Source organism: Marmota monax, unplaced genomic scaffold (assembly GCF_021218885.2).
Source record: "Marmota monax isolate L192 unplaced genomic scaffold, Marmota_monax_Labrador192_F-V1.1 WCK01_AAM20220418_F8-fsc00108, whole genome shotgun sequence".
NCBI classification, from domain to species: Eukaryota; Metazoa; Chordata; class Mammalia; order Rodentia; family Sciuridae; genus Marmota; species Marmota monax.
In genome coordinates this window covers 3,046,394-3,069,449 of record NW_026694593.1, presented here as the reverse complement: position 1 = coordinate 3,069,449, position 23,056 = coordinate 3,046,394, and the positions used below count along the sequence as shown (strand labels likewise).

Sequence of the window (23,056 nt, the reverse complement as noted above, 5' to 3'; positions counted from 1 at the left end):
TAAATAGATAGACAGATAGATATACAGACAGAAGATCCACACTAAGAAAAAAAATGTGAACAGGTTCTTCACCACTTAGACAGCATAGTAATACTTGGCACAGATAAAAGGCATGTGTTTCATTTTTAATTGGGGAAGAGTTGTTGCTTTTCTGTTTGTTTGCAGTACTGAAGATTGAACCCAGCAGCACTTTACCATGGAGCTACATCACCAATCCTTTTTAGTTTTTGAAACAGGGTTTTTACTAAGTTGCTGAGCCTGGCCTCCAACTTGTGATCCTCCTGCCTCAGCCTCCCAAGGAGCTAGGATTACAGGCATGTGCCACTACACCTGGTGGTAAACGACGGCTACAGTGATGAAGAGGTGACAAAGGAGGGTCAGCCTGTTCCAAGGCCAACCAATTTTAGAAGGCTTAAGATCTAATTTTAGAAGGCTTTAGATTCTAATAAAACTCCCTGTGCCTGTTTCTTTGGGGAAATCTTAAACCTTGGGGTACATGCTCCCATTTCCAAATGCCTGATCCCAAGTTCTACAGGCTGGGGTTCCTGCCGTGTTCTCACTGGGGGGTCCCTTGGTGCAAGAGAGGGAGAGAAATGGAGAAGGCGTGTTGTTTCTTAGCAGCTGAGGCTTCCTCTCCTCCCCTGGCCTCCCTGCACCCCTACTCTTGTCCCACGACTTCCGCTTCTTGGAATAGCACGTTCGTTGGTGAGGATTCTAGGCTCCACACCCCGCGGGGCTCAGGACGGGGGTCTGGCCCCCTGTGGAATCACAGTAAGGATGAAATGAGACCTCCTCTGCACCTGGAAATTGAACAGGGATCTGAGTCTGGATGATGAAAGTCTGGAGACAGGGACACTTGGCCTCTGGCCCTCGGTGGAGCAGGAGGGAGGGTGACAGCAGGTGCCGGGATCCAGGAGTCCTCATTTCTCTCTTGCTCTGCCTGTGAGGTTCCTCCTCAGGTCAGAGTGGAGGGCAAAGACCACCCAGGATGAGAGGATCTCAAGGAGACTGACGGGTTTGACGAACGCCATCAAGGGACCAGGTAAGAGGGATACAAACTCCAAATCCAGCCTTTATTACCATCATTTTAGTGGCTACGCCGAGGGCGAAGGCTCAGCCCTGCTTAGCTCATCCCAGACACAGAGGCAGCTGGGGTGGGGGTGGGGGGGTCCCTAGACATGCTTCTCGACCCAGCTGAGGGCTATGGAGGAGGGAGAGGTCTCTGCCACTGCTGACACCAGGAGCAGGGAGACCTCAGCAGCAAGCCGACCTCTGGAGGTCAGGACCCAGCATCAGGCAGGAGTCAGACACAGACATCAGGCATTGGAGGGGTAAACAGACGGAACAGGTGAGGAAACTCCCGGGGTCCCCAAACAGCATTCAGATCTCATAGGGGGGCCCCTAGGGCCTGCTGGCTCCAGGGACTGAGACCCTCATGGTAGCACCCCCACACTGAGATATTCACAAAGGGGCCCTGGCATCTCCCCTTCCCCTGTTGAGCGAGGGTAAGGAGAAGGTCTGAGGGAGAAGCTAGGAGCGGCAGAGGGGTCAAGGAGGGAGCCTGGGAAGAGAACAGGGCTGGGCTCGGGGGGGCCTGGAGGGCGGTGGCGGGGCCTTTAGCTGCTACTCTGCTGCTCCTGCTGCCGGATCAGGTTGGCGATGGGGCCGGTGATGCCACCTATCAAGGTCCAGTACTCGTCAAAGCTGATGCGTCCATCGTGGTTGGCGTCCAGGTTCTGGATGAGCTTGTCGGCAGCCTTTCGGTTCCCGGTGTCCTGCAGAGGAACCGGGGATGGAGGGTGGCAACCCCAGAGAGCCTGGGCAGCTGTTGCCCTTGGAAGATGCAAACAGAGCCCTGGGGTGGGGGCGGGGGTGAGGCCTGGGCACCCTGGGAAGACCCGGGCCTCAGGGCTGCAGGGGAACTCAAAGGACAGAGGAGGACTCCTGGGGAAGGAGGCCCCGGCACAGCAGGAAGGGGAGAGGCAGGTCCCACGGCAGGGACTTTACCGTCAGCATGTGGTTGAGCTCCTTCTGAAGCATCTTGCGGAAGCTGCTCTTGCTGATCTTGTTCTTGACCAGGCTGTGCTTAGACACGTATTTGTAGAAGTTCTCCACCAGCACCACCACCGCCTTCTCTAGGTCCGTGTAGCAGTCGGCCATGGCGCTGCCTCAGCTCCTCCGGGGCCTGGTACCGAGGAAGGGACATAAGACATCCACAGGCCAAACCTGCTCCCTTACTCGCATGCTGCGCCCTGGCACCCCAGGGATGACTGGTCCTCAGGAAAAACGGGGGCCCAAGGGTGCCGGGGTGCGGGGGTGGGCCCTGGAATGAGAGCTCTGCGGCTCCTCTAATCCAGGTGCTCCCCAGCTCGACCGCCTGGACAGGTTCTCCAGGCCTTCCCCAGCCCAGGGCACCGGGCTGCCTGCCGCTTGTCAGCCCTGGTAAGAGCAAGGGGCTCCCTTTCGGAGGAGGACGGCGACTGCCCAGGCCTCCCACCCTGCTCCACACCTAGCACCGAGGGCCCCTGCCCGGGGCGGGGGGGCAAGTGCAGCTAAGAACTGCTAGGATGCGAACCGAAGCCCACCCCAAGCCCTTCTCCAGGCTCCAAGGCAGTGAGTCCAGAGGCTCAGGCCCCAGCCGCCCATCTCCAGGAGAGGACAAGATGCTGACCCATCACGTCAGATTTTGGGCAGCCTCCCAACCAGCCTGCCACGCCCAGCAAGCCTCTCTGCCCTCCTACCCACCCCTAAAACATACAGCAGAATCCAAGGAAGCCCCCTTACCCCATTACCTAAGGAGGAGCCAGGCTGTTCTGCCCCAGCTGGAGCCGGACCCTGGACACAACAGCTGCCTGCCAGAGGCCACTTGCGTCACCCCCTCACCCAAGGACAAAAGGCACTCACATTCCAGGCGGATACAGCCTTCTGAATAACAGGATATGAGGGGAGCAGGCGGATCTCCTCTGTGAGTCGCCGCCCATGCCCAGAGCCCCCCCAAGTCAACCCAAGCAAATCAGACACCCCTCCCACCCTCAAGGCCAAGAATGAGCTCCAGCCGCCTTCAGCTGGTTCTGGCAAGGGGAGATGGACCCAGCCACAGAGCAGGCTGACGGGAAATGGGGGTCTCCTTCTCTAGGCCCCACAATGCAGCCTCCTGCCCCTGCCACCTGCTTTCCCCCTACCCTCGTGGCCATTCCTACTCCCATGCCCATGGCCATGCCTGCTCCACCCAGCTGAGCCTGCCCATCACTCTGGCCTTGCCCAAACCACGCCCCCCTTGGAGGCCCGCCTTGACCCCTGCCCTCTGCATGTTCCTCCCCGACTCCTACAGACACGTCTGTCTTCACGGTCCCAGCCCTGTCTGGAGCCACTAACTGGCGTGGCCACTGTCTCTACAGCTCTGGTCTCATTCCTTGGGGCAAGCATCGTGTTTCTGAAATGCACCAGCTGCATTTCCTGAGCCAAACAACAGAATGCATAGACCTGAGGACAATGATTTTTCCTCGGGGTACACAACCGCCCTTCTTCTGGTCTCCCTGACTCCCCTGACCCTCCTGGTTCGGCTCGGAGCCTTGCTCAAGGGAGATAATTCTATGAATGTTGTACCACCGTTCAGCCCTGATAGTAGGTGTCCAAGACCCCCAGCTAACTTTCCAAGTCTTTTTCTCTGATGGAGCTTTTTCTCAAGGAAGGGTGAGACCTGGAGGAAATCGCCCAGGAAGGAAGAAGGAAGGAGAGTTGAGAGGGAGAAGGGTCAGTGGCATCTCTGGCAGGAAATTCTGCCCTTCTCTCCCTGCCCTCGCCCGCATGACCACTCTGGTCTGTGGCTGGACGGATGACATAAAGTGCCACAGCACTGCAGGAAACTGTACTCTTTATTTAAGTGTGTGGTTCAATAAGACGCTCAGACAGATCCTCTGACATCCACAAATAAAGAGGAAGAAAAAATTTCAACCACCATCTGACTGCTCCGCTGCTCTTGGGTGGGAGGTACCCAAGCTCATGACCAGAGCTCCTGGGGTTTCTGGAAATGGTACCCATTCCCGGAAGGATTATGCCACACCCACTCCCAACAAGCCTGGGGAGTAGGGAAAGCATTTGGAGACCCCTCCCACAATTAACCCCCTCAGACCTGTTCCTACCCTGGGAATCCCGTGGGGAGCAGTCAGGGAGAGGGAAGGGAAAGACATGGGCGTCTGGGGTGGTGAACCTCTGCTCCTCCCCACGAGACCCACCTCTCCCTCCACCTGCCTTTTGAAGTCTTATTTCTCCAGCCACAGGCAGCTCCTCCTACTCTTCCTCAACACCATGCCCAACCCCTACCCTACCTGCGGCAGGGGCCAAGTAGGCAAGACACAGGTGAGCACCCAAAAGAAGACTCAGCCTCTGGCTCTCAGGTGGGCTGGGCAAGCCAGAGAGGTACCTGCCCGGGCTTCCACTCCCAGGTCCTCCTCCTGGGAATCTGCCCCCGCGCCCTTCTACTTGTAAAATGGACAACACCGAGATAACCATCTAGACAAACACTTTTCTGAAGCTTTTTCGGATGGCAGGTTATCAGAGTGGGACAGTCACAATCACGTGTCATTATTCTCCGCCTCCCACCTTCCCCTGGGGGCCAGGAGACAGGATCTGCCACCCCACCCAACCCATAGCCACCTGCTCCTCCAGATGCCCATCCTCTCACCTAAGGACCTATCTCCAGGTATGGGGGAAGGGCAGCTGTGCTGTCCTACGGCCCCTCTCTAGGATGGGTGGCCCGGAAGTGGTTCCTGCAGTAACATTGTCTCAAGAGATCTTGGCAGAGAATGGTGGGCAGTGGGGGGAGTCAGGGTGACAGTGCACATTGCAGACTTTCAAGAAAGTGGGAAAAGGGGACCACTGTCTTCCAAAAGCCCCTCCCTGGCCCCCACGTTCTCCTTGTCTTCTCCTTGGCTGATTCATCATTGAGCAACCAGCAGTCTCCCACCTCCCACCCCCGCCCACCTGAGCCCAGCTTGCTGACTTCTCCAAAAGCCCAAATTGCCCTGACACCATGCCCCTGGATCTCAGCCACTCCAGCCCCGCCCTCCCACCCCCAGGTTCTGGCCCCGCCCCCTCGAGTGTCTGCCGACACCCCCCCACCACCAGTCCCCTTCATTCTGGAACCCTGAACCTCCACCACAGCCTCAACGTGCACCTCTTGCCACCCTGCACACACTTCTGGACTTTTACATTGTTTCCAAGCCGTTGGGATGTGTCCCCAAACTCCTAGTCCCCTGTCTCTGGGATTCTCCAGAGTCTATCCATTCTCAAGCTCAAGTTTGGCATTTTGAGTTCCTTCCATCTGCATCCCATCTACCACTCACTCACTTATTCACGCTCGTGCACGCTCTCGTACTCATGTGTTCATTCAGTCATTCTTTCTCTTTGCAGGAGAGAGGGAGTTGGTGCTGGGACTTTGTGCTGGCTAGGCCCCCTCCCACTGAGCCTTAGTCCCAGCTGCAGGCATTCCCTTCCTGACTCACCCATTCTGTCCCAAGTGCCCTCGGTACACTGGGAAGGCCTGTTGAAGAACTGGGCTGGGAAGGCTTTCAGTATCTGCAGTAAGTATTTCAAAAGAATCTCTCAGCCTCAATCCACAGGTCCATTCTCTGCTGTGTTCTCAGTTGCCTGAGGTTCATGGTTCACACAGGCGACCTGCCTCAGCCCTTCCCACCCTCACAGGGTTCATTCACACCTGCACACACAGAAGCAAGGGGCTCGGCCTTTACGGATCCCCTTTGCTTGGGCACCTCATTTACCTTCTGCCCTCTTGTGCTTTCAGACCACTACACTGTGGACTTCTTTGAAATTTCTTACAGATGAGTGAAGCTGGAGGCATGCGCAGGCACGTGTGCAAACCCAGACACACACGCACACGCACACGCACACGCACACGCACACGCTGCACCTGGCCTCACCACTCAGGGAGCTTCACTACTTGCTGGGGAAGGGCTGCACCCTCCTCACCTCCACCCTGCCCTCACCCCCACCTCGGCTGGGCTAGGCAGGCCAAGGCTCCTATAGTACCAGTGGCTCTGCCAAGCCAAGGCAGTCAAGCCAGGACCTGCCTGGGTCCCAAGGTGGAGAAGCTTCGGGTTCAAGGCTTGGCTTCTTTCCCTCTCCCTTTTCCAGGGAGCTCCCAGGCTTCCCCAGGGCCTCACCCAGGCCCCTCCCAAGGAACAACTCCCAGAGCACAACGGGGCCTGCATCCGGGACCTGCCCATGGTCTTCAGGTAAAGAAGCCACCTCAGCCCCTGCCTCCTTCCCTGGGCTCTGAGGCTCTCTGGACCCTCCTGGGTCCTATTAAGTCTCCCAGGACACAACTCCCAGAGCCCAGAGAGGCCCGTGTCCCACATCTGACCACCCCACCGTCCCCACCAACACACACTTGTCCCTTCTGTTCAGGGAGGGCCGAGCAGCTGTGGGCAAGGCTCCCAGTGTTCTGCCCAGTGTCCCAGCCCCTGGAGAAGAGCCAGGCAGCTGCTGGGCCAGAGAGGGTCTTACCACCCTGCCCACTCCTCTGGAGGCCCCCTGGAGCCCCCAGGCACAGCAGGACTCCTCATTCTCAAACTGGCCTTTGGAAAAAGTTAATAATTAACAAAACCTCTTCCTGCCCTGCCTCTGGAAGTCCCCTGTCCCCAGGCCCCCTTCACTGCCCCTTCTCCTGGCCTCCCAAGCCTGCAGGGTCCCTTGGGCAGCCCCAGACCTCCCAGACCGGATCTGGGGTGCTCACCTGCCTGCTCGATCCACCTCCACTCCTGCAGGGTTCTGGGGCCTGGGCTCTGGCACTGCCAACAGCTCCCCCGTTCAGCCCAGCCAGGACTCCTCCCCGCTGCACTCCCAGAATCTGTCCCACTCCCTCCCGGCCCTGCCTGGCTGAGCTGGCTCGGTGGGGAGGTAGTGGCTGAGCTCCTTCTTAACTTGGCCCTGGGGTTGGGCCCTGGTTAAAGGGATACACACCTTTTTTCACACCCCTCTACTGCCACCCCAGAGGGAGTGGTAGAACCTGGCACTCCCCCAACTCCACCCTCCTAACCCCACAGGGCCTGAGCAGAACCTGACAAAGTGGAGAAAGGAAGGGAAGGACTGTCACCTGCCCTTCTTACCTGGGTCACTGGGAGCCCAGTTTCAGGGGCCCTCAACAGACAAGTTCAGTTAGCATTCCAGTCCAGCCTAGCTGGCCACAAAAGCTTCCTGGATGTTTGGATGTCAGGAACAACACCTGACTTCTGTTGACACTGGGGACCAGAGGTTGGCTGTGGTCTTCCCTCTCCAGGTCAGCGCATCCTCACCTCTGCTGAGACCCATCCCCAAAACCCTTCATGCACAGTAGAGGATTCCTCTGCAAATCCCCCCACACCTTTCCCCCAGGTCCCCAAAGAAATTGGCCAGCTCCACCTCCCTGTGGTGGGGACTCTCTCCCACTCCCAGTGACTTCCACTCACTGGGCACGCATCTGTGTGTTGGGTTGTCTGATAAGTGCTGCGCGTCATCTTCCCGACACTCCTATACGTGAAGTCCTGTGCCTATCCCCTTTTTACAGGTGACAGACACACTCGAAAAGCATGTCCAGAGTTTCACAGATGTAAGTGGCAGATAGGACTTCAACCCAGGCAGGTCAGCCTGTACCTCAGCCCTACATTTTCTTTGCCGTTGGTCAGCGGGGTCCCAAGACACTTGGGTTCATGTCCTTTCCCCCAGTGTGCACACCTGGGCCCTCGTCTCCTGCTGGAGGATCAGCCCCTTGACAAGGCAGAGCCTGTGCCTCAGAGAGGTCTAAGCCAGGTCTCCGGCTTGTTGGGCTTGCTTCCACCCTCACCCAAATCCATGGGGAGAAGGCAACACCCAGTCAGTTCCACTGCAACCGCCCTCGTTCCCGGGTCTGTCCCACTGATGACTCTACCACCTGCCCCCAAGGATCCCTCACCCATGGACCCCAGGGCAAGTGTCCAATCAAGACAACATCTTTCAATTTTTTTTCCATTTTTTTATTAATCAAATGATACCAAACAACCATCATTCTGTAAATGCCCACGCACCCGGCTGCTCCTCTCCCCACAGTCACACCCTCCCAGCCTCTTCCTCAACGCTCTCCCTCCTCCCCTACCCTAGCCCTGGGACAGAGTCTTGGGAGGAGGGTGGGGCAGGGCTGGAGGCTGGAAGGGATAGCCTGGGACAGGCAGCTACAATTTAGTTTGGAGATGGAGAGGGGCAGGTTCTCAGAGATCCTTTTTGGTACCATACCCAGCCGTATCCCCAGCTCCATTCTTCAAATCATTTCCCATGGCCCAGCTTCTCTGCCCTTTCCCCACCATCAAATCACTCGGCTCTTACACCACTGTTACCCCTCCATGTCCTCCCTGGTCCCAACCTGCTCCCTGACTGAGCTTCCCTCCGGCGGGGTCTCTGGGTCCCGTCATCTCCACAGAGCACGGGAAGGAGGTATTCAGAGACCCTGGAGAGGGCTATTATGAACCTGAACTTGGCAGAGATGAGGAAAGGTACAGGCTGGGGAACAGGGTGGGGGTGATGGAGAGAAGTTTTATTTCCAGGCCCACGGTCTTTAAGGTCCCCTTTCCCCCCCCCATATTCCCCCTAAGAGATTCCAGGGAGAAGTCCTCAGCTCCTTGGGACAGGGCTCTCCAGCTTCACACTCTTGGCGGCTTCTCCAATGAGCTCCCAGAAGCTCCCGAACTCCAGTTTAGAGTCGTTACAGTTGCCCAGGTTGGCAATCTTCTCTTCCAGCCCACAGTTGCTCTGAGCAGAGGGAAGAAGCCACAGCTCAGCGAGACAGTGCCTGAGATCTTCCCACCCCGCCCTGCCCAGGGGCAAACAGCAGGGCCTGAGCCTGCCTGGCACTGGCAAGGGGGAATCTAGGGGTTGCCAGTGCCCGTGTGGGTGGGGTCGGGAGGCACTTGCTTGGGAAGTCAGGGGACTGACTAGGGTGGGGTCCATCCCCTCAGTACCGGCATGAGGTGTGGCAGCTGTTGGGTGACCAGGTCCCGCAGCTCAGAGGAGGTCAGTGTCTCCTTCCCGCCCTCCACCGAGTACTGGTGGAAGTTCTTGATGAGGGTCTCAATGGCCCTCTCCACATCACTGAATTCCTGGGCGTCCTGAGGGCAGCAGACATTAAGCGCATCAGGGAGGCTCCTGATCCCCGGGAGCCTGGGTAAAGCCAGCAGGGCAGAAGACAGCTGGAGTGGCCCTGCCCACTCCAGAGCCCAGGACCCAGTCCCTCTCCCTCACCTGCACCCCAGCCCCCAGCAGCTTCTGCCCTTACCCACCGGTTGGGCAAGACTTTCCTCCCCGCCCCCCCATCCCCAGGCAGGACAGGTCCCAGCACGTGTGCAGACATCCTCTTCCCAGGAGGAGTCCATCCGATCACCTTGTGTGGGGTTCAGGGAGGGATCTCAGGCCTCACTGCCGAGGTCTGGGTGTAGGGCCAGGCCAAGGTGAGGGGCAGAAGTCAGTGGGGAACACAGATCCCCGGGGTGGAAAAGAACAGGGAAACAGGCCAAAGAGCGACGGTCCCACCTCAGCATTGGCTGACCGACACTGTCCCATGGTGCCTGGAGCACTTGGTCCCTTGGTGGGTCTTGTCGTCCTATAGCCTGACCCAGCAGAACCGATGGATCATGATCTGCCTGGAGAAAGGGGACCTGAGGTGAGGGACACTTCTGCTTTCTGTCTCAATGACCCCTTTTGGCTCCACCCAAGATCTTCTGCCTCACCCCAGGGGTCAGAGGCAACCCCACACAGACCCAGTCCCTGCCCAGGGCCCAGGAGATAAGGCCACAGTGCCCAAGCCGACCCATTTAGAGGGTCTCACCTCAGTCTCACACCTCCAGCCACCCACTTCTGCTCAAAACGCGTGAGCTCCCGGACCCAGTCCCCAGCTCTCCCTTGGAAGACTCAGGCAAGAGAGGCCCAGGGTGCTCCCTGTACAGGAGAAAAGCCCTGGGTTTCCTTACCTGCTGGCAGCCGCTGAGACTGGACGGGAGGAGCCAGCTCACCTCAGCTGGGCTCTTATACCTGGGGGAAGGGAGGGGAGGCGGGGGGGCTGGGCCTCATAGCCACCCCAGCTCTTGCAGCAGCCTGGGCTGGGAGCCAGCTGTGTGGGCCCCACCCTCCATTGGCCAGAGCTCCAGAGCCAGTCCCCACCCCTGCCACGAGGAGGGAGCCATGGAGGGCTGGGGCTGGGACACCCCTGGCCCCAGATCAGCAGGCAGAGTCACAGGGAGAGAGGGAAGGAAGGTTGGGGAGGAAGGGAAGGGGGACTTAGAGAGCCACGCCAGGGAGGTGGGATGACCTGGGGGAACTGCGAGGAACAGAGGGGGTCTCCATTAGTAGAAAGTAGAAAGGTGTCCATTAGGGAAGAAAGAGAAGCAGGGGCTGATTTGAGGTTTGTAGAACGAAGGTCTGCAGGGGGCCTCCCTGTACTTTTATTTTTCAATATTTATATTTTAGTTGTAGTTGGACACAATAGCCTCATTTCACTCATTTATTTTAATGTGGTGCTGAGGCTGGAACCCAGAGTCCCCACGTGCAAAGTAAGTGAGGTGAGCGCCCTACCTCTGAGCCACAACCCCAGCCCCCTCCCTGTACTTTTGAGATACCTCTCTCTCCGCTCAACTTCCCAACCAAAGCCAATAAGGATAACGACCCTCAAGCCTACCCAGACCCAGAGCCCAGCCATTCCCAATCCTGATGGCTGACACATGAATGGAGAGGTCAGGAGGAAGAATCAAAGAAGATCAGCAGCCTAGGACAGGTGTGATGCACACACCTGTAATCCCAGCAGCTCCGGAGGCTGAGGCAGGAGGATTTTGAATTCAAAGCCCACCTCAGCAGTTTAGCAAGACCCTGAACAACTTTGTGAGACCCTCTCTCTAAATAAAGTGTGAAAAGGGACTGGGGATGCCAGGTGCTGTGGCGCAGGCCTGTAATCCCAGCAGCTCCGGAGGCTGAGACAGGAGAATCCCCACTTCAAAGCCAGCCTCAGCAAAAGCAAGGCGCTAAGCAACTCAATGAGACCCTGTCTCTAAATAAATACAATATAGGGCTTCAGATGTGGTTAAGCACCCCTGGATTCAATCCCCAGCACCAAAAAAAAAAAGAAGAAGAAGAAGAAGGAGGAGGACGAGGAGGACGAGGAGGAGGAGGGGCAGAGCCTAGTAGAGAGCCACAGTGAGCATTGACTGACTTCCTGTCAGCTCCCTCAGCAGCCCAGAGTGCAAATATGCAGGGCCCAGATGGCAGCTCACAACCTCTCCAAACTACTTGGGCTGCAGGTTCGTCCCTCCCTCAGAATCCCACGCCCTCCTAGCCCACCAGCTCCATAGCAACCCATGCCCTCTAACCCAGTACCCAGGATGTCACCCCAGCGAGCCTTCACTGTACTTCTGGGAACTGAGCCCAACCCAAATGTCCCTCCTTACCTCCCCAGGCTCAGGGGCCTGGAACCTAACGTCGTGGGGAGGGAATTCAAGAAAGGGCAGTGGGTTCGGTGTGGATCAAGGCAGAGATGGAGTGGGACTCAGAGCCAAAGTGCCTGGGTCCCTTTCCCAACCTCCTTGTGTCAACTTCTCCTGAACTTTCAGTCTTGATTAGGGCGCTCTGTAACTCGAGGCCCTTCCACAAGGGTGTCCAAAGGACTTGGATTCAGGGACCCCCTTCAAGGGTCTCTCCATCTGAGAGCTTCCCTGAGGAGTCCATGTGAGGTCCCTCATAGAACGTCTTTGCCAATGGCCCCTCCAGCCAGGAAGTCTCTGAGGTCTCCGTCTGGTGCTCCTTAGATGTGACGTCTTCATCAGGGATCCTCTTTTTGGGGTGTATGATCAGGAGCTTGTCTCAGCCTAAATGTTTTTCTGGGCTACTAGCTGCCCCACATGGACACCTGCAGGTACAGCAGTGGCAGCCCTAGGAGGCAGTCCTGCTGACTGGCCCGCCTCTGCTCTCTCTGGTGGCCGGTAAAGCAAACCGCATGCCCCTCAAGCCAATGCAAACAGGGACGGCAGCAGCACTGTCGGAAAGTTCTGCTTCCTTCAGTACCATGGCACCCCATGACCTACCTCACTAGTCCCTCCTCTGCGTCCCCGCTGCTGTGGAGGGAGGCTGGGATCTGAGGTCTAGTGTTCCCGGTGCCTATCCACGGAGGACTCTGGTAAACCAGGGGCTCTGGAATGTCAACCCAGTTCTGCTTGTCCTTGTCTTTGTGATTTAACCTCTCTAAAAATCCATCACCTTTTTTTGGGTACTGGGACCCTTTACTACTGAGGTAGAGTCCCAGAGAGAGAGAGAGAATTTTTAATATTTATTTATTTGTTAGTTTTCAGTGGACACATCTTTATTTTATTTGTATGTGGTGCTGAGGATCGAACCCAGCGCCCCGCGCATGCCAGACGAGCGTGCTACTGCTTGAGCCACATCCCCAGCCTCCTTTTTTTCTTTTTGTTTTTTTGTGGTTTTTTTGGAGACAGGATCTCACTAAGTTGCTGAGGCTGGCCTCCAACTTGGGATCCTCCTGCCTCAGTCTCTCGAGTCTCTGGACCCAAGCTCATATCCTCATCTTGAATATAAGACTTAAAAATACTACCTACCACGTGGGGTGTAGTAGTACACACTTAAAGTCCCAGCTATTCAGAAGGCTGAAGTAGAAAGATCACAGGTTTGAAGCCAGCCTAGGCAACTTAGTGAGACCATGTCTCTCTCAATCCCTAATACTGCGAAAGGAAGGAAGGGAGGGAGGGAGGGAGGGAGGGAGGAAGGAAGGAAGGAAGGAAGGAAGGAGGGAAGGAAGGAAGGAAGGAAGGAAGGAAGTTAGTTGTGAAAATTAGCTGGACATGGTGACTCCCTCCTGTGATCCCAGCAGCTCGGGAGGCTGAGGCAGGAGGATGGTGAGTTCAAAGCCAGCCTCAGCACCTTAGTGATGCCCTAAGCAACTCAGTGAGACCCTGTCTCTAAATAAAAATACAAAAAAGGGCTGGGATGTGGCTCAGTGGTTGAGTGCCCCTGGGTTCACTCCCCAGTACCAAAAAAAAAAGTTGTGAAAATTAACTAAAATACTATAGGTAACATGTTCAGCCTATGCCTGACATATCGTAAGCCAGTGACACCTGCTCGCTGCTGTCATTATCATCCTGGGACAAACTCTAGGGATAGGATAGGGAAAACTGGGGTTATAACTATGCAACTGAGCCCCAGGAGACACCTGGTAGGATAGAAACCAGATCTCTGCATCTTTCACATATTTATTCATCAACCACTTATCTACTTACCTATTTTTTTTACTTCTTAGGTTTTTATTTTTATTTTGGACTGGGGATTGAATTCATATGTGCTGTACCCCTGAGCTACATCCCCAGTCCCTCTTATTTTCTCTTTTGAGACAGGGCCTCACCAGGCTGGCCTTGAACCTGCAATCCTCCTGCCTTAGCCTCCCAAATCCAAGTGCACCACAATGCCCAATCTAGCCATTTATTCACTGAGCCCCTAATCAGTACAAGACCTCATGTTAGACGCTGTGGAATATCTGAAGATGAATTCACAGTCCCTTTATTCAAGGAGCTCATAATTTTCAGACTTGCTCAGGGCAGTTTTCCCACCCCACTTACCTCAAGAGAGGAAATCAGTACAGGATGTGAATAAGAAACGTGTGCCAGGGGCTGGGGCTGGGGCTCAGTGGCAGAGCTTGCCTAGCATGTGTGAGGCACTGGGTTCGAACCTCAGCACCACATATAAATAAATAAAAAATAAAGGTCCATCAACAACTAGAAAATATTTTGAAAAAAGAAAGAAACCTGTGTGTTTCGAGGGAGAAGGTTTATTTGGGGAGTGAGGGGTTCTCCTGGCCCTGCCAGGCCTACTCTCCCCACCGCCATCCCGGCCAGCAGCTCTACTTCTTCCGGATCTCCTGCGCCTTCTCCTTCCTGATTTCCTTGGCCAACTCCCCAATCAGTCTCCAGTACTCATTGAACTTGAGCTCCGAGTCCTGATTCACATCCAAGCTCTTCATCTTCTCATCTAGGGAGCCCACATCCTAAAAGGGAAGGGCAGGTTAGATGGGGGGGATCTTGAGACAGGAAGAGGGGAGACTTTCTAGCTTACCGTCCTCTGACAGCCCTCCCCTCAGAGAGCACCAACCCCGCCCCGTACCTCAAGGAAAAGGCTGCAGGCCTGGACTGGGCTGCCCTGGGGTCCCAACTTCAAGGACACCAGCAGAGGTGGAAGGGCCTGCTCTGAGTGTTTGCTCTGACATAAATACTCCCATCACGGCACAGCATACACTACAAATACGATGGCACTGAACACAGAGCTGGAGAGAGACGCACACAATCTGCTCTCACCGGCAGGCAGAGCTGGCGCTAGCACACCACTGCACCAGTCCGGATGGACCCAATAATACTCAGGGAGCCTTTGTATGGGCAGATCCAACCTGACTCCCCGGAGGCCTTCTCAGCCACCCTCCTCCCTCACAGTAGTAGCTGCTCATTTGCATCTCCCTTCTGTGTTCTCCTGTATCCAGCTGGGCCAGTACCCGGTAGATCGGGGAATGGCGAAGACACAGGCACCTTGTTTTCGAGGGGCCCTTGATAAAGTCTCTCAGGACGGGCCTGTGGAACCCAGGGATACTGTAAGCCGGACTTTCGTGATAAAAGGATTTGTTACCAGACAATCACAATGGAAAACTTGATTGTAGGGCTGGGGACATAGCTCAGTGGTAGAGGGCCTGCCTCAAATGCACAAGGCCCTCCTGGGTTCAATCTCAGCACCACAAAAAAAAAAAAAGAAAAAGAAAGAAAGAAAACTTGATTGTTGAGTAAAGGGTCAACATTAAACCAAAGAAGGTGCCTCTGTTGACCTTGATTCTTAACATTTAAATCAACATTTGAACGAAGGCAGAGAAGATCTGCCAAATCTCTTAAGCAAATTTATAGGAGAGCTACTCAAGTCCTCCCCCTCCCCCTCCCATTTTTGTGGTACTGGGAATTGAAGCCACAGGTGCTCTACCACTGAGCTGTGTCTCAGCCCTTTTTATTTTTTTAATCTTTATTTTTATTTTATTTTATTTTTGGAACCAGGGGCACTTAACGACTGATCCACAACACTTTTTTAACTGTTTTTGGTACCAGGGATTGAACTCAACCACTGAGCCACATCCCTAGCCCAATTGTGTATTTTATTTAGAGACAGGGTCTCACTGAGTTGCTTTGCTGAGGCTGGCTGTGAACTTACCATCCTTCTGTCTCAGCATCCTGAGCCACTGGGATTACAGGCGTGTGCCACCACACCCAGTCTATCATTTCTTTAATGGGAAAATATCCTATATGTACTGTTACATTTTTTTTAAAAAGCTATTTGTAGAACAATATATAAAAGATGTATTTATTCAAGTAGGATGCAGTGGCGCACACCTATAATCCCAGCAGCTCAGGAGGCTGAGATAGGAGGATCGAAAGTTCAAAGCCAGCCTCAGCAACAGTGAGGCGCTAAGCGACTCAGTGAGACCCTGTCTCTAAATAAAATACAAAGTAGGGCCAGGGACAGGGCTCAGTGGCTGAGTGGCTCTGAGTTCAACCCCTAGTACCAAAAAAAAAAAAATGTATTCATTCACTCACTGGAAATTTTTTTCATTTTTAATTTTTTTTTCAATTATATTCACCCATTCTTGTGGACTGAATTTTAGTGGTTTTTTTTTTTGTTTTGTTTTGTTTTGTTTTTTGTACTGGGAAGGGAGCCCAGTCATTCTTTATCAGTGAGCATCCCCAGCCCCTGCTTTTGGGGAGGGTGCTGGGGATTGAACCCAGGACCTCATGCATACTAGGCAAGCACTCTACTGCTGAGCTATACCCGCAGCCCCCTAGTCCTTTTTTGGTTGGGTTTTTGTTTGTTTGTTTCTTATTTTTTTTATTTTTTAGAACTGGAGATCAAACCCAGGCCTTTGCACATACGAGAGAAGTACTTTGCCACTGAGCTACATCCCAGTCCCTCATGGACTGAATTTTGTGTCCTTGCAAAACCCATGTTGAGATCTCTCTGTCAGTCAGCTTTTCATTGTGTGTTTACCTGACTCAAACGACTTGGGGTGGGGACCAGTTATTTGGGCTCCTGGTTTCAGAGCTTTCAGTCCATAGTCAGCTGGTGCCACTGCTTCAGGCCACAGGTCAAGTGCAACGTCGTGGCGCAAGGCCCAGAGGTATTAAAGCTGTCAGCTCACGGCAGCCAGAAAGTGGGGTGGGAGGCAAGAGAGAGATGCACCCTCCCGGGCCCGCCCCAGGGACCTACTTCCTCCAACCAGGTCCCACCTCCCAGGAGTCCATCCTGTCTTCAATAGGTTAACTGAATGACGGGTCAGAGCCTTCATGATCCAGTCACTTCCCAAAAGCCCCCACCGTGAATACATGAGACTTTGGGGGGGCATTTCCAATCCAATCCATAACAAAATCCCAAACCCCAATGTGACGGTATTAGGTGTAGCCTTGGGTCATGAAGGTGGATCCCTCATGATTTAGATTAGTGCCCTTGCTTAAAGAGACCCCAGAGTGGGCACGGTGGTACAGGCCCCTAATCCCAGTGACTCCAGAGCCTAAGGCAGGAGGATCGCTAGTTACAGGTCAGCCTCAGCAATTGAGCAAGACCCTGTCTCAAAAATGAAAAGGACTGGGGATGTAGCTCAGTGGTTATGTGCCCCTGTGCTAAATCCCCAGTACCAAAAAATAAAAACAACAACAAGACCCCAGAGAGCTCTTTAGCTTTTTGCCCAGGTAAGGGCAAAACTGGAAGATGTCAACCCTTAAGAAGCCCTCGCCTGAACCCAACTACTCTGGCGCCCTGATTTGGGCTTCCAGCCTCCACAACTAGGAGAAATGAATTTTGTTGTTTGTCAACCACTCAGATTATAGTACTCTGTTAGAGTAGCTAAAACTCACTAAGACTGTCAGTTAATATTTTTATACCTTTATTTTATTTACTTATTCTTATGTTATGCTGAGGATCAAACCCAGTGCCTCACATGTGCCAGGCAACTGCTCTACCATTGAGCTACAGCCCCAGCCCCGTCACTTAATATTTTATTGAGCACCCAATAGAGAAGTCAGATACTGTTTAACTGCTGAGATTAAATGGTAAGCAAATACCTTTCCTTCTTGAGCCTTTCACACTTAAAAACATGTAAGTGTATAGTGGAGGTCAGATTGGTTGTGTTCTGCAGGGTAAAGGAGGTGACTTTTGTGTTCAGTGGTGAAGGGAGACTGTGCTGAGGATTTGCCAGCTAAGCAGGAACCTGAATTAAATGAGGAATAAGCCTAGCAAGTACCTGGGAGACGAGCACTGTGAACAGGAGAGGAAAAGTGGAGACGGTAAGTATGAGTCATTCTCATTGCTTTTGAGGAGTTCTGTGATAGAGTACAGAAGAAATATATAGCATAACTAAAAGCAGCTACAAGGTCAAGGGAGGTGTTCTTTATTATTATAATTTTCTTTCTTTTCCCAAGATGGAAGACATTACAGCATATCTGTAAAGAGACTGTGGCGGTACATATCTGTAATCCCAGGTACTCGGGAGGCTAACACAGGGCATCACAAGTTGGAGGCCAGCCTGGGCAACTTAGTGAGACTCTACTGCAAAACAAATGTTAAAAAGGGATGACGGGGCTGGGGTTGTGGCTCAGCGGTGGAGCACTCGCCTACTGTGGGCGAGGCCCTAGGTTCGATCCTCAGCACCACATAGAAATAAATAAATTAATTAAAGATATGGTATCCAACTACAACTAAAAAATAAATATTTAAAAAATAAAAAGGGCTGGGAAGGGCTGGGGCTGAGGCTCAGTGGTAGAGGGCTTGCCTAGCACGTGTGAGGCACTGGGTTTGATCCTCAGTACCACATAAAAATAAATACATAAAATAAAGGTATTATGTCCAACTACAACCAAAAACAAAAAAAATTTTGTTGTTTTTAAAGAGGGGCTGGGAAGCCAGGCGTGGTGGTGCAGGCCTGTAATCCCAGCACTCAGGAGGCTGAGGCAGGAGGACTGCAAGTTCAAAGTCAGCCTCAGCAATTTATTGAGGCCCTAAGCAATTTAGCCAGACTTTGTCTCAAAATAAAAAAATTAAAAGGGGCTGGGGGATGTGACCCAGTGGTTGAGTGCCCCTGGGTTCAATCCCTAGTACAAAAAAAAAAAAAAAAAAATTAAACAAGCAACAAAACCCCTGATACAAAAGACCTAGTAAAGAAGGAAATTTTAATGATGCAAGAAAGAGAAGAGATCACTGCAAGAATTGCAAAAGGAAAGTCTTTAAAGTAGGTGAGAGGGAATAGGATCCAGAGCACCAGTTAAGAGCTAAAACTGATCATTTATGTGACCAGGAAGGAAGCAGACTGTGTGCTGATCGAGCAGTAGATTTGGGGATGAGGGTAGCACATAGAAGTTTCCTGATGACTTATTTTCTTAGTGAGGGAATTTCTCAGTGAGAGGGAGAATGTGGAAAGAGGCACTGGAGTTTGAGAAGGAAGGGAAAGTTATGAAACCATCATCTGAAAGAGCTGATACACAATCATTCAGGGAAACACAGCAGAGTCGCCAGCATTGCTGAGGGTCCCTCAGAGTCTGTGGTTACTGATTTAAAGTAAGACAAGTCAACGAGGCCGTGCATTTTCCTCCAGCCAGATTCAGCTATCCAAGTGTAGGCAGGGATGGTGATTTAACCAGCAAGTTAATGTAGGGGAAATGTTGGATTTCATCAGGGTTGGGATTCTGCCAGACAACTGGGACAGAGAGAGAATCAAATGGATTGAGGGTATGATCCTAATAACGTCTTGAACATGAGCTAAGGAAGACGAGAAATGAAGAGATGAGAGATGATAGAAAATGAAAAAGTGGAAGGTCAAGAGACTGAAGGTCCTGCCGGTCATGGTGGCACAAGCTTGTAAGCTCAGGAGGCTGAGACAGGAGGATCAAGGGCTCAAAGCCAGCCTCCACCACTTAGCAAGGCCCTAAGCAACTCAGTGAGAGACTCTGTCTCTAAATAAAATATTAAAAAAAAAAAAAAGCTGGGAATGTGGCTCCGTGGTTAAGTGTCCCTGGGTTCAGTCCCAGGTACCAATCATCATCATCATCATCATCATCATCATCATCATCATCACAACAACAACAGATGCAGTGCTGAGAAGAATAACAGTGAGCCGAAGCTGAAAAGATATAAGTAGTACAGTAAGGAGGGCAGAAGGCAGGCACGGTGTGCAGATCTGTAATCCCAGCTATTCAGAAGGCTGAGGCAGGAGGATCACAAGTTCAAGGCCAGCCTGGGCAATTTAGTAACATCCTGTCTCAAAGTAAAAAATAAAGGGCTGGGGATGTGGCTCAAGCGGTAGCGCGTTCCCCTGGCATGCGTGCGGCCCGGGTTCAATCCTCAACACCACATACAAACAAAGATGTTATGTCCGCCAAAAACTAAAAAATAAATATTAAAAAAAAAAAAAGTAAAAAATAAAAAGGGTCACTGGAGCCGGGTGCGGTGGCACACGCCTATAATCCCAGCAGCTCAGGAGGCTGAGACAGGAGGATCGTGAGTTCAAAACCATCTTCAGCAATGGCGAGGCGCTAAGCAACTCAGTGAGACCCTGTCTCTAAATAAAATACAGAACAGGGCTGGAGACGTGGCCCAGTAACTGAGTGCCCCTGAGTTCAATCCCTGGCACCCCCTCCCAAAGAAAAGGGCCCCTGGGCTCAATCCTCATTACCATGAGAAGAAACAAAGAAGGAAGAGGGAGGCAGCTCAGCTTCCAAGGAGCTGGGGGTCTACAGAAGAAGGAACTAAGGTCCAGAAAAACAGATGAAAAGCAAAGAGGCCACTTCCTGCTTTCCCAGGCCCAGAGGACGTCAGAGGGAAAATCAGTTACTGCTCAACCACACTCTGGGAATGCTACACCTTCATCAGAGAATCTGACATTTCCAATAAAAAGGCGAAAGGAAAAGTCTGAGAAGTGAGAGGATACAGGGGATTTTGCAGATGAGAGACTTAAGTTTCAGAGGATGGCTTTGTTTTTTAAAAATCCATACTCATACACTGCTAAGTACCTGTGAATTTTCAGAAAGGAGGAAAAAGAAACTGTTAGCCTGGAATGACGGGCAAACCCAGAGTGGATGAAATTTAAATCCCAACTCATTCCTTCCAGTAGACGAGAAGAATGGCCCTGTCAGGCGCTCTATTGAGGGGATCCCAGAGATGGTGGGAAATAGTCACAAATGTTCCTTATGGACCTCCTATACTGAGAGTCTAGGACTCCATGGATTTGGCTGTTTTCTTTATTTTCTTATGTGCGTGTGTGTGTGTGTGTGTGTGTGTGTGTGTGTGTGTGTGAGAGACAGAGAGAGAGAGAGAGAGAGAGAGAGAGAAAGTTAATTACTGGGGGTTAAATCCAGGGTACTCTACCATGGAGCTACACCCCCAGCCATTTTTTAAATTTTATTTTGAGACAGGATCTCACTAAGTTGCTGAGGCTGCCCTCAAACTTGAGATCCTCCTGATTCAGCCTCCCAAGTTGCTGAGATGACAGGCATGTGCCACCATGCCCAATTTTGTTTTTGCTTTTAATAATACCATTCCCACTGCTGGGCCTCAGTTTCCATATATGTGAAGTGAAGAGTCTGAACCATGTTTTTATGTTTTCTCTTGGCCTCCTTCAAGCTCTGAGGGTCTGTGAATGTCCTGGAAGCCATCTCTGGGGCCAGTCCTATACTGGGGAAATGAGACCAGAGAGGCCCACACAGACACAAGAACCCAACAGCATCTTTTAATGAGAGTACAGAACCCAGTTGCACAAACACAGTATCTTTGCTTACCTAGTCTGTCTGTCTCTCTCGCTCTCTCTCTCTCTCTCTCTCTCTCACACACACACACACAGAGGACAGAAAACCCAGAACCATGTACACATGCAGTCACTTACATCCTTTTATTTTATTTTGTTTGTTTGTTTGTTTGTTTTTGAGGTCCTGGGGATTGATCCCGTGACCACTGACCTACACCCTCAACTCTTGTTATTTTTTGAGACAAAGTCTCACTGAGTTGCCTGGGTTGGCCTCCAGTTGGAATCCGCCCCCTCACTGAGACCTGGTGTGCACCCCCCTGCCTGGCCTCCCACCCCTCCTGTGGCTCACTGTCTACTCAGCAGTCTCCCCTCACACACTCAGGGTCCCACCAACGCTGCCTCACAGAATCCCAGCCCAGAGACCTCCACCCACCTTGAGCAGGTGAGGCAACTGCTGCGTGGCTAGTTCCTTAAACTCATTGACGCTGAGGCTGCCCTTCCGGCCTTCCCGCCCTGCAAAGGTGAAGAAAGTGGTGACCACTGTCTCGATGGCCGCCTCCAGCTCAGTCAGTGGCTCGGCCGCCATGAGGCCCCTGGGGTTGGAGCTGATGTGCTCACACAGCTGACCTGCAGGACGTGGGGGAGCAGAGGGGGAGGAGTTAGGCAGTCTGGGATCCAAGGATGGCCAGTGTCCCTGCTCTGGTGCCCCCGGGAGTGTCATTATAAGAAAGAGGGAGGGTTCAGAGGTTGAGCTTGGGGTAGGGGACCAGGCAACAGTATCTCAATTTAAGTTTAGTCCCAGAAAACTTTCTTCTGAGGGTCACGATCTGAGGGTCCTTTATTTTGGGGTGGGGCACGGGGGAGGGAACCCAGTGGTGCTCTATTACTGAGCTACATTCCCCAGCCCTATGTTATTATTATTATTATTTTTTTTTTTTTTTTATTTTGAGGCAGGGCAGGGTCTCAGTAAATTGTCCAGGCTGGCCTCTAACTTGTCTTCTTGTTAGGCCCCCCTGAAGCTGGGTTTGCAGTTGTGGGCTACCACACCTGGTTTCTGAAGGTCCTTTTTAAGAAGCCGTCTATGTGGGTTCAGGTGCCAGTAATCCCAGCAGCTGGGGAGACTGAGGCAGGAGGATGATGGCAAGCCTGCCTCAGCAATTTATCGAGGCTGTCAGCAACCTAGCGAGACACTGGCTCGAAATTAAAAAGGTCTGGGGGTACGGCTCAGTGGTGAAGCCCCCTGGGTTTCATCCCAAGTACAAAAAAAAAAAGAGAGAGATAAGAGAGACCCTCTGGTGATCCATCAAGTATGGTGATCCCTCTATCGGGGAGAGATTTTTCAGTTTGCAGTTCCTTCTTCAAAGTCCTCGGAGTCTGGTGGCCCTCTGATGGGGTTTCTCTTATGGCCCTATCTTGTCTCTCCCAGTGTTAAAGGGTCAGGAGGTTGTTTGTCTCCAGTTTGTTTACAGTGGGACCTGCAGTCCGCCCACACGCTGGTCACTCCTTCCAGCAGAGAAGCTTAGGGTTGGCACAAGCCCAGCTGTGGTCAGGGCTGGCTCAGTCTGGACAGATCCCCTCCCCTCCCTCTCCTTGGGGGCAGCTGGACCGAGTGCTGGGACAAGAACCCCTCATGCCCTTCCAACCCTGTCTCCAGATGACAGGGTCCTGGCGCGGAGGTCCTCTGATTCTCCGAGCCCACAGGGGCACCGTCCGGGCACTCAAGTCCCCTGGGGGCACGACAGAAAGCTGGAGGAAAGGGACAAGCCCACGCATCCCTCTCCTTTCCGTCCACCCCCACACACGCACACGCACAGGCTCCTGCGGGGACTGCTGCTTGCTCTCCCCAAGCCACTTCCTGAATCCCTGTCCCAGCGGCTGGGGGTGGGGGGACCGGGAGCCAATGGAGAAAAACGGATCCCCAGACAGCCCCTGGGTGGGGACGGGGTGCGACTCACCAGGGTAGGAGATGGGGTGCTGCCGCGGAGACGCGAGGCCGAGGTTTATAAGGCCTGCGGGGAGGAGGGCGCCACGCCCAGCCCGAGGTGTCCAGTTTCCTAGCTGACTCTCCAGAGGGGGGACCGCCCAGTCACGCCTCCCGCGCTGGCCTTGGGGCTGGGAAGCCTGGCCGCCCGACCACTCCCGCAGGTTCCCCAGCTTGGGGGTGGGGGGCGTCCTGGACAGATCCCATTAAGCAGGGGTCCCAGAGTCCATCACTTCCTTTATGGGGGG

The 23,056-nt window shown here is 53.1% G+C and overlaps 3 protein-coding genes across 7 annotated transcripts; all 3 read right to left on the bottom strand.

The window, feature by feature from the left end:
• Nucleotides 1–1,052: 1,052 nt before the first annotated feature.
• On the bottom strand, nt 1,053–6,913 carry S100a16 (S100 calcium binding protein A16). 3 transcript variants are annotated; one of them, XM_046421957.2, is made up of 3 exons: nt 6,755–6,913; nt 2,008–2,185; nt 1,053–1,775 (listed from the first exon to the last, which is right to left on the bottom strand). In XM_046421957.2, exons 2-3 carry the CDS (start codon nt 2,158–2,160, stop codon nt 1,617–1,619), a joined length of 312 nt encoding a protein of 103 aa, XP_046277913.1. In that variant the 5' UTR covers nt 2,161–2,185; nt 6,755–6,913; the 3' UTR covers nt 1,053–1,616. The 3 variants fall into 3 exon arrangements, with proteins under 3 accessions (XP_046277913.1, XP_046277915.1, XP_046277914.1); XM_046421959.2 differs by lacking the exon at nt 6,755–6,913 and adding an exon at nt 5,505–5,577; XM_046421958.2 differs by lacking the exon at nt 6,755–6,913 and adding an exon at nt 2,793–2,942.
• A 1,080-nt stretch (nt 6,914–7,993) lies between these two features.
• On the bottom strand, nt 7,994–10,106 carry S100a14 (S100 calcium binding protein A14). 2 transcript variants are annotated; one of them, XM_046421891.2, is made up of 4 exons: nt 9,993–10,106; nt 9,556–9,665; nt 8,988–9,134; nt 7,994–8,778 (listed from the first exon to the last, which is right to left on the bottom strand). In XM_046421891.2, the coding sequence occupies exons 2-4, from the start codon at nt 9,583–9,585 to the stop codon at nt 8,641–8,643; spliced, it is 315 nt and encodes a 104-aa protein (XP_046277847.1). In that variant the 5' UTR covers nt 9,586–9,665; nt 9,993–10,106; the 3' UTR covers nt 7,994–8,640. The 2 variants fall into 2 exon arrangements, with proteins under 2 accessions (XP_046277847.1, XP_046277848.1); XM_046421892.2 differs by lacking the exon at nt 9,993–10,106 and adding an exon at nt 9,851–9,960.
• A 3,721-nt stretch (nt 10,107–13,827) lies between these two features.
• Nucleotides 13,828–22,937, bottom strand: S100a13 (S100 calcium binding protein A13). 2 transcript variants are annotated; one of them, XM_046421530.2, is made up of 3 exons: nt 22,783–22,937; nt 21,261–21,454; nt 13,828–14,059 (listed from the first exon to the last, which is right to left on the bottom strand). In XM_046421530.2, exons 2-3 carry the CDS (start codon nt 21,411–21,413, stop codon nt 13,916–13,918), a joined length of 297 nt encoding a protein of 98 aa, XP_046277486.1. In that variant the 5' UTR covers nt 21,414–21,454; nt 22,783–22,937; the 3' UTR covers nt 13,828–13,915. The 2 variants fall into 2 exon arrangements, with proteins under 2 accessions (XP_046277486.1, XP_046277487.1); XM_046421531.2 differs by lacking the exon at nt 22,783–22,937 and adding an exon at nt 21,875–22,069.
• Nucleotides 22,938–23,056: the final 119 nt, after the last annotated feature.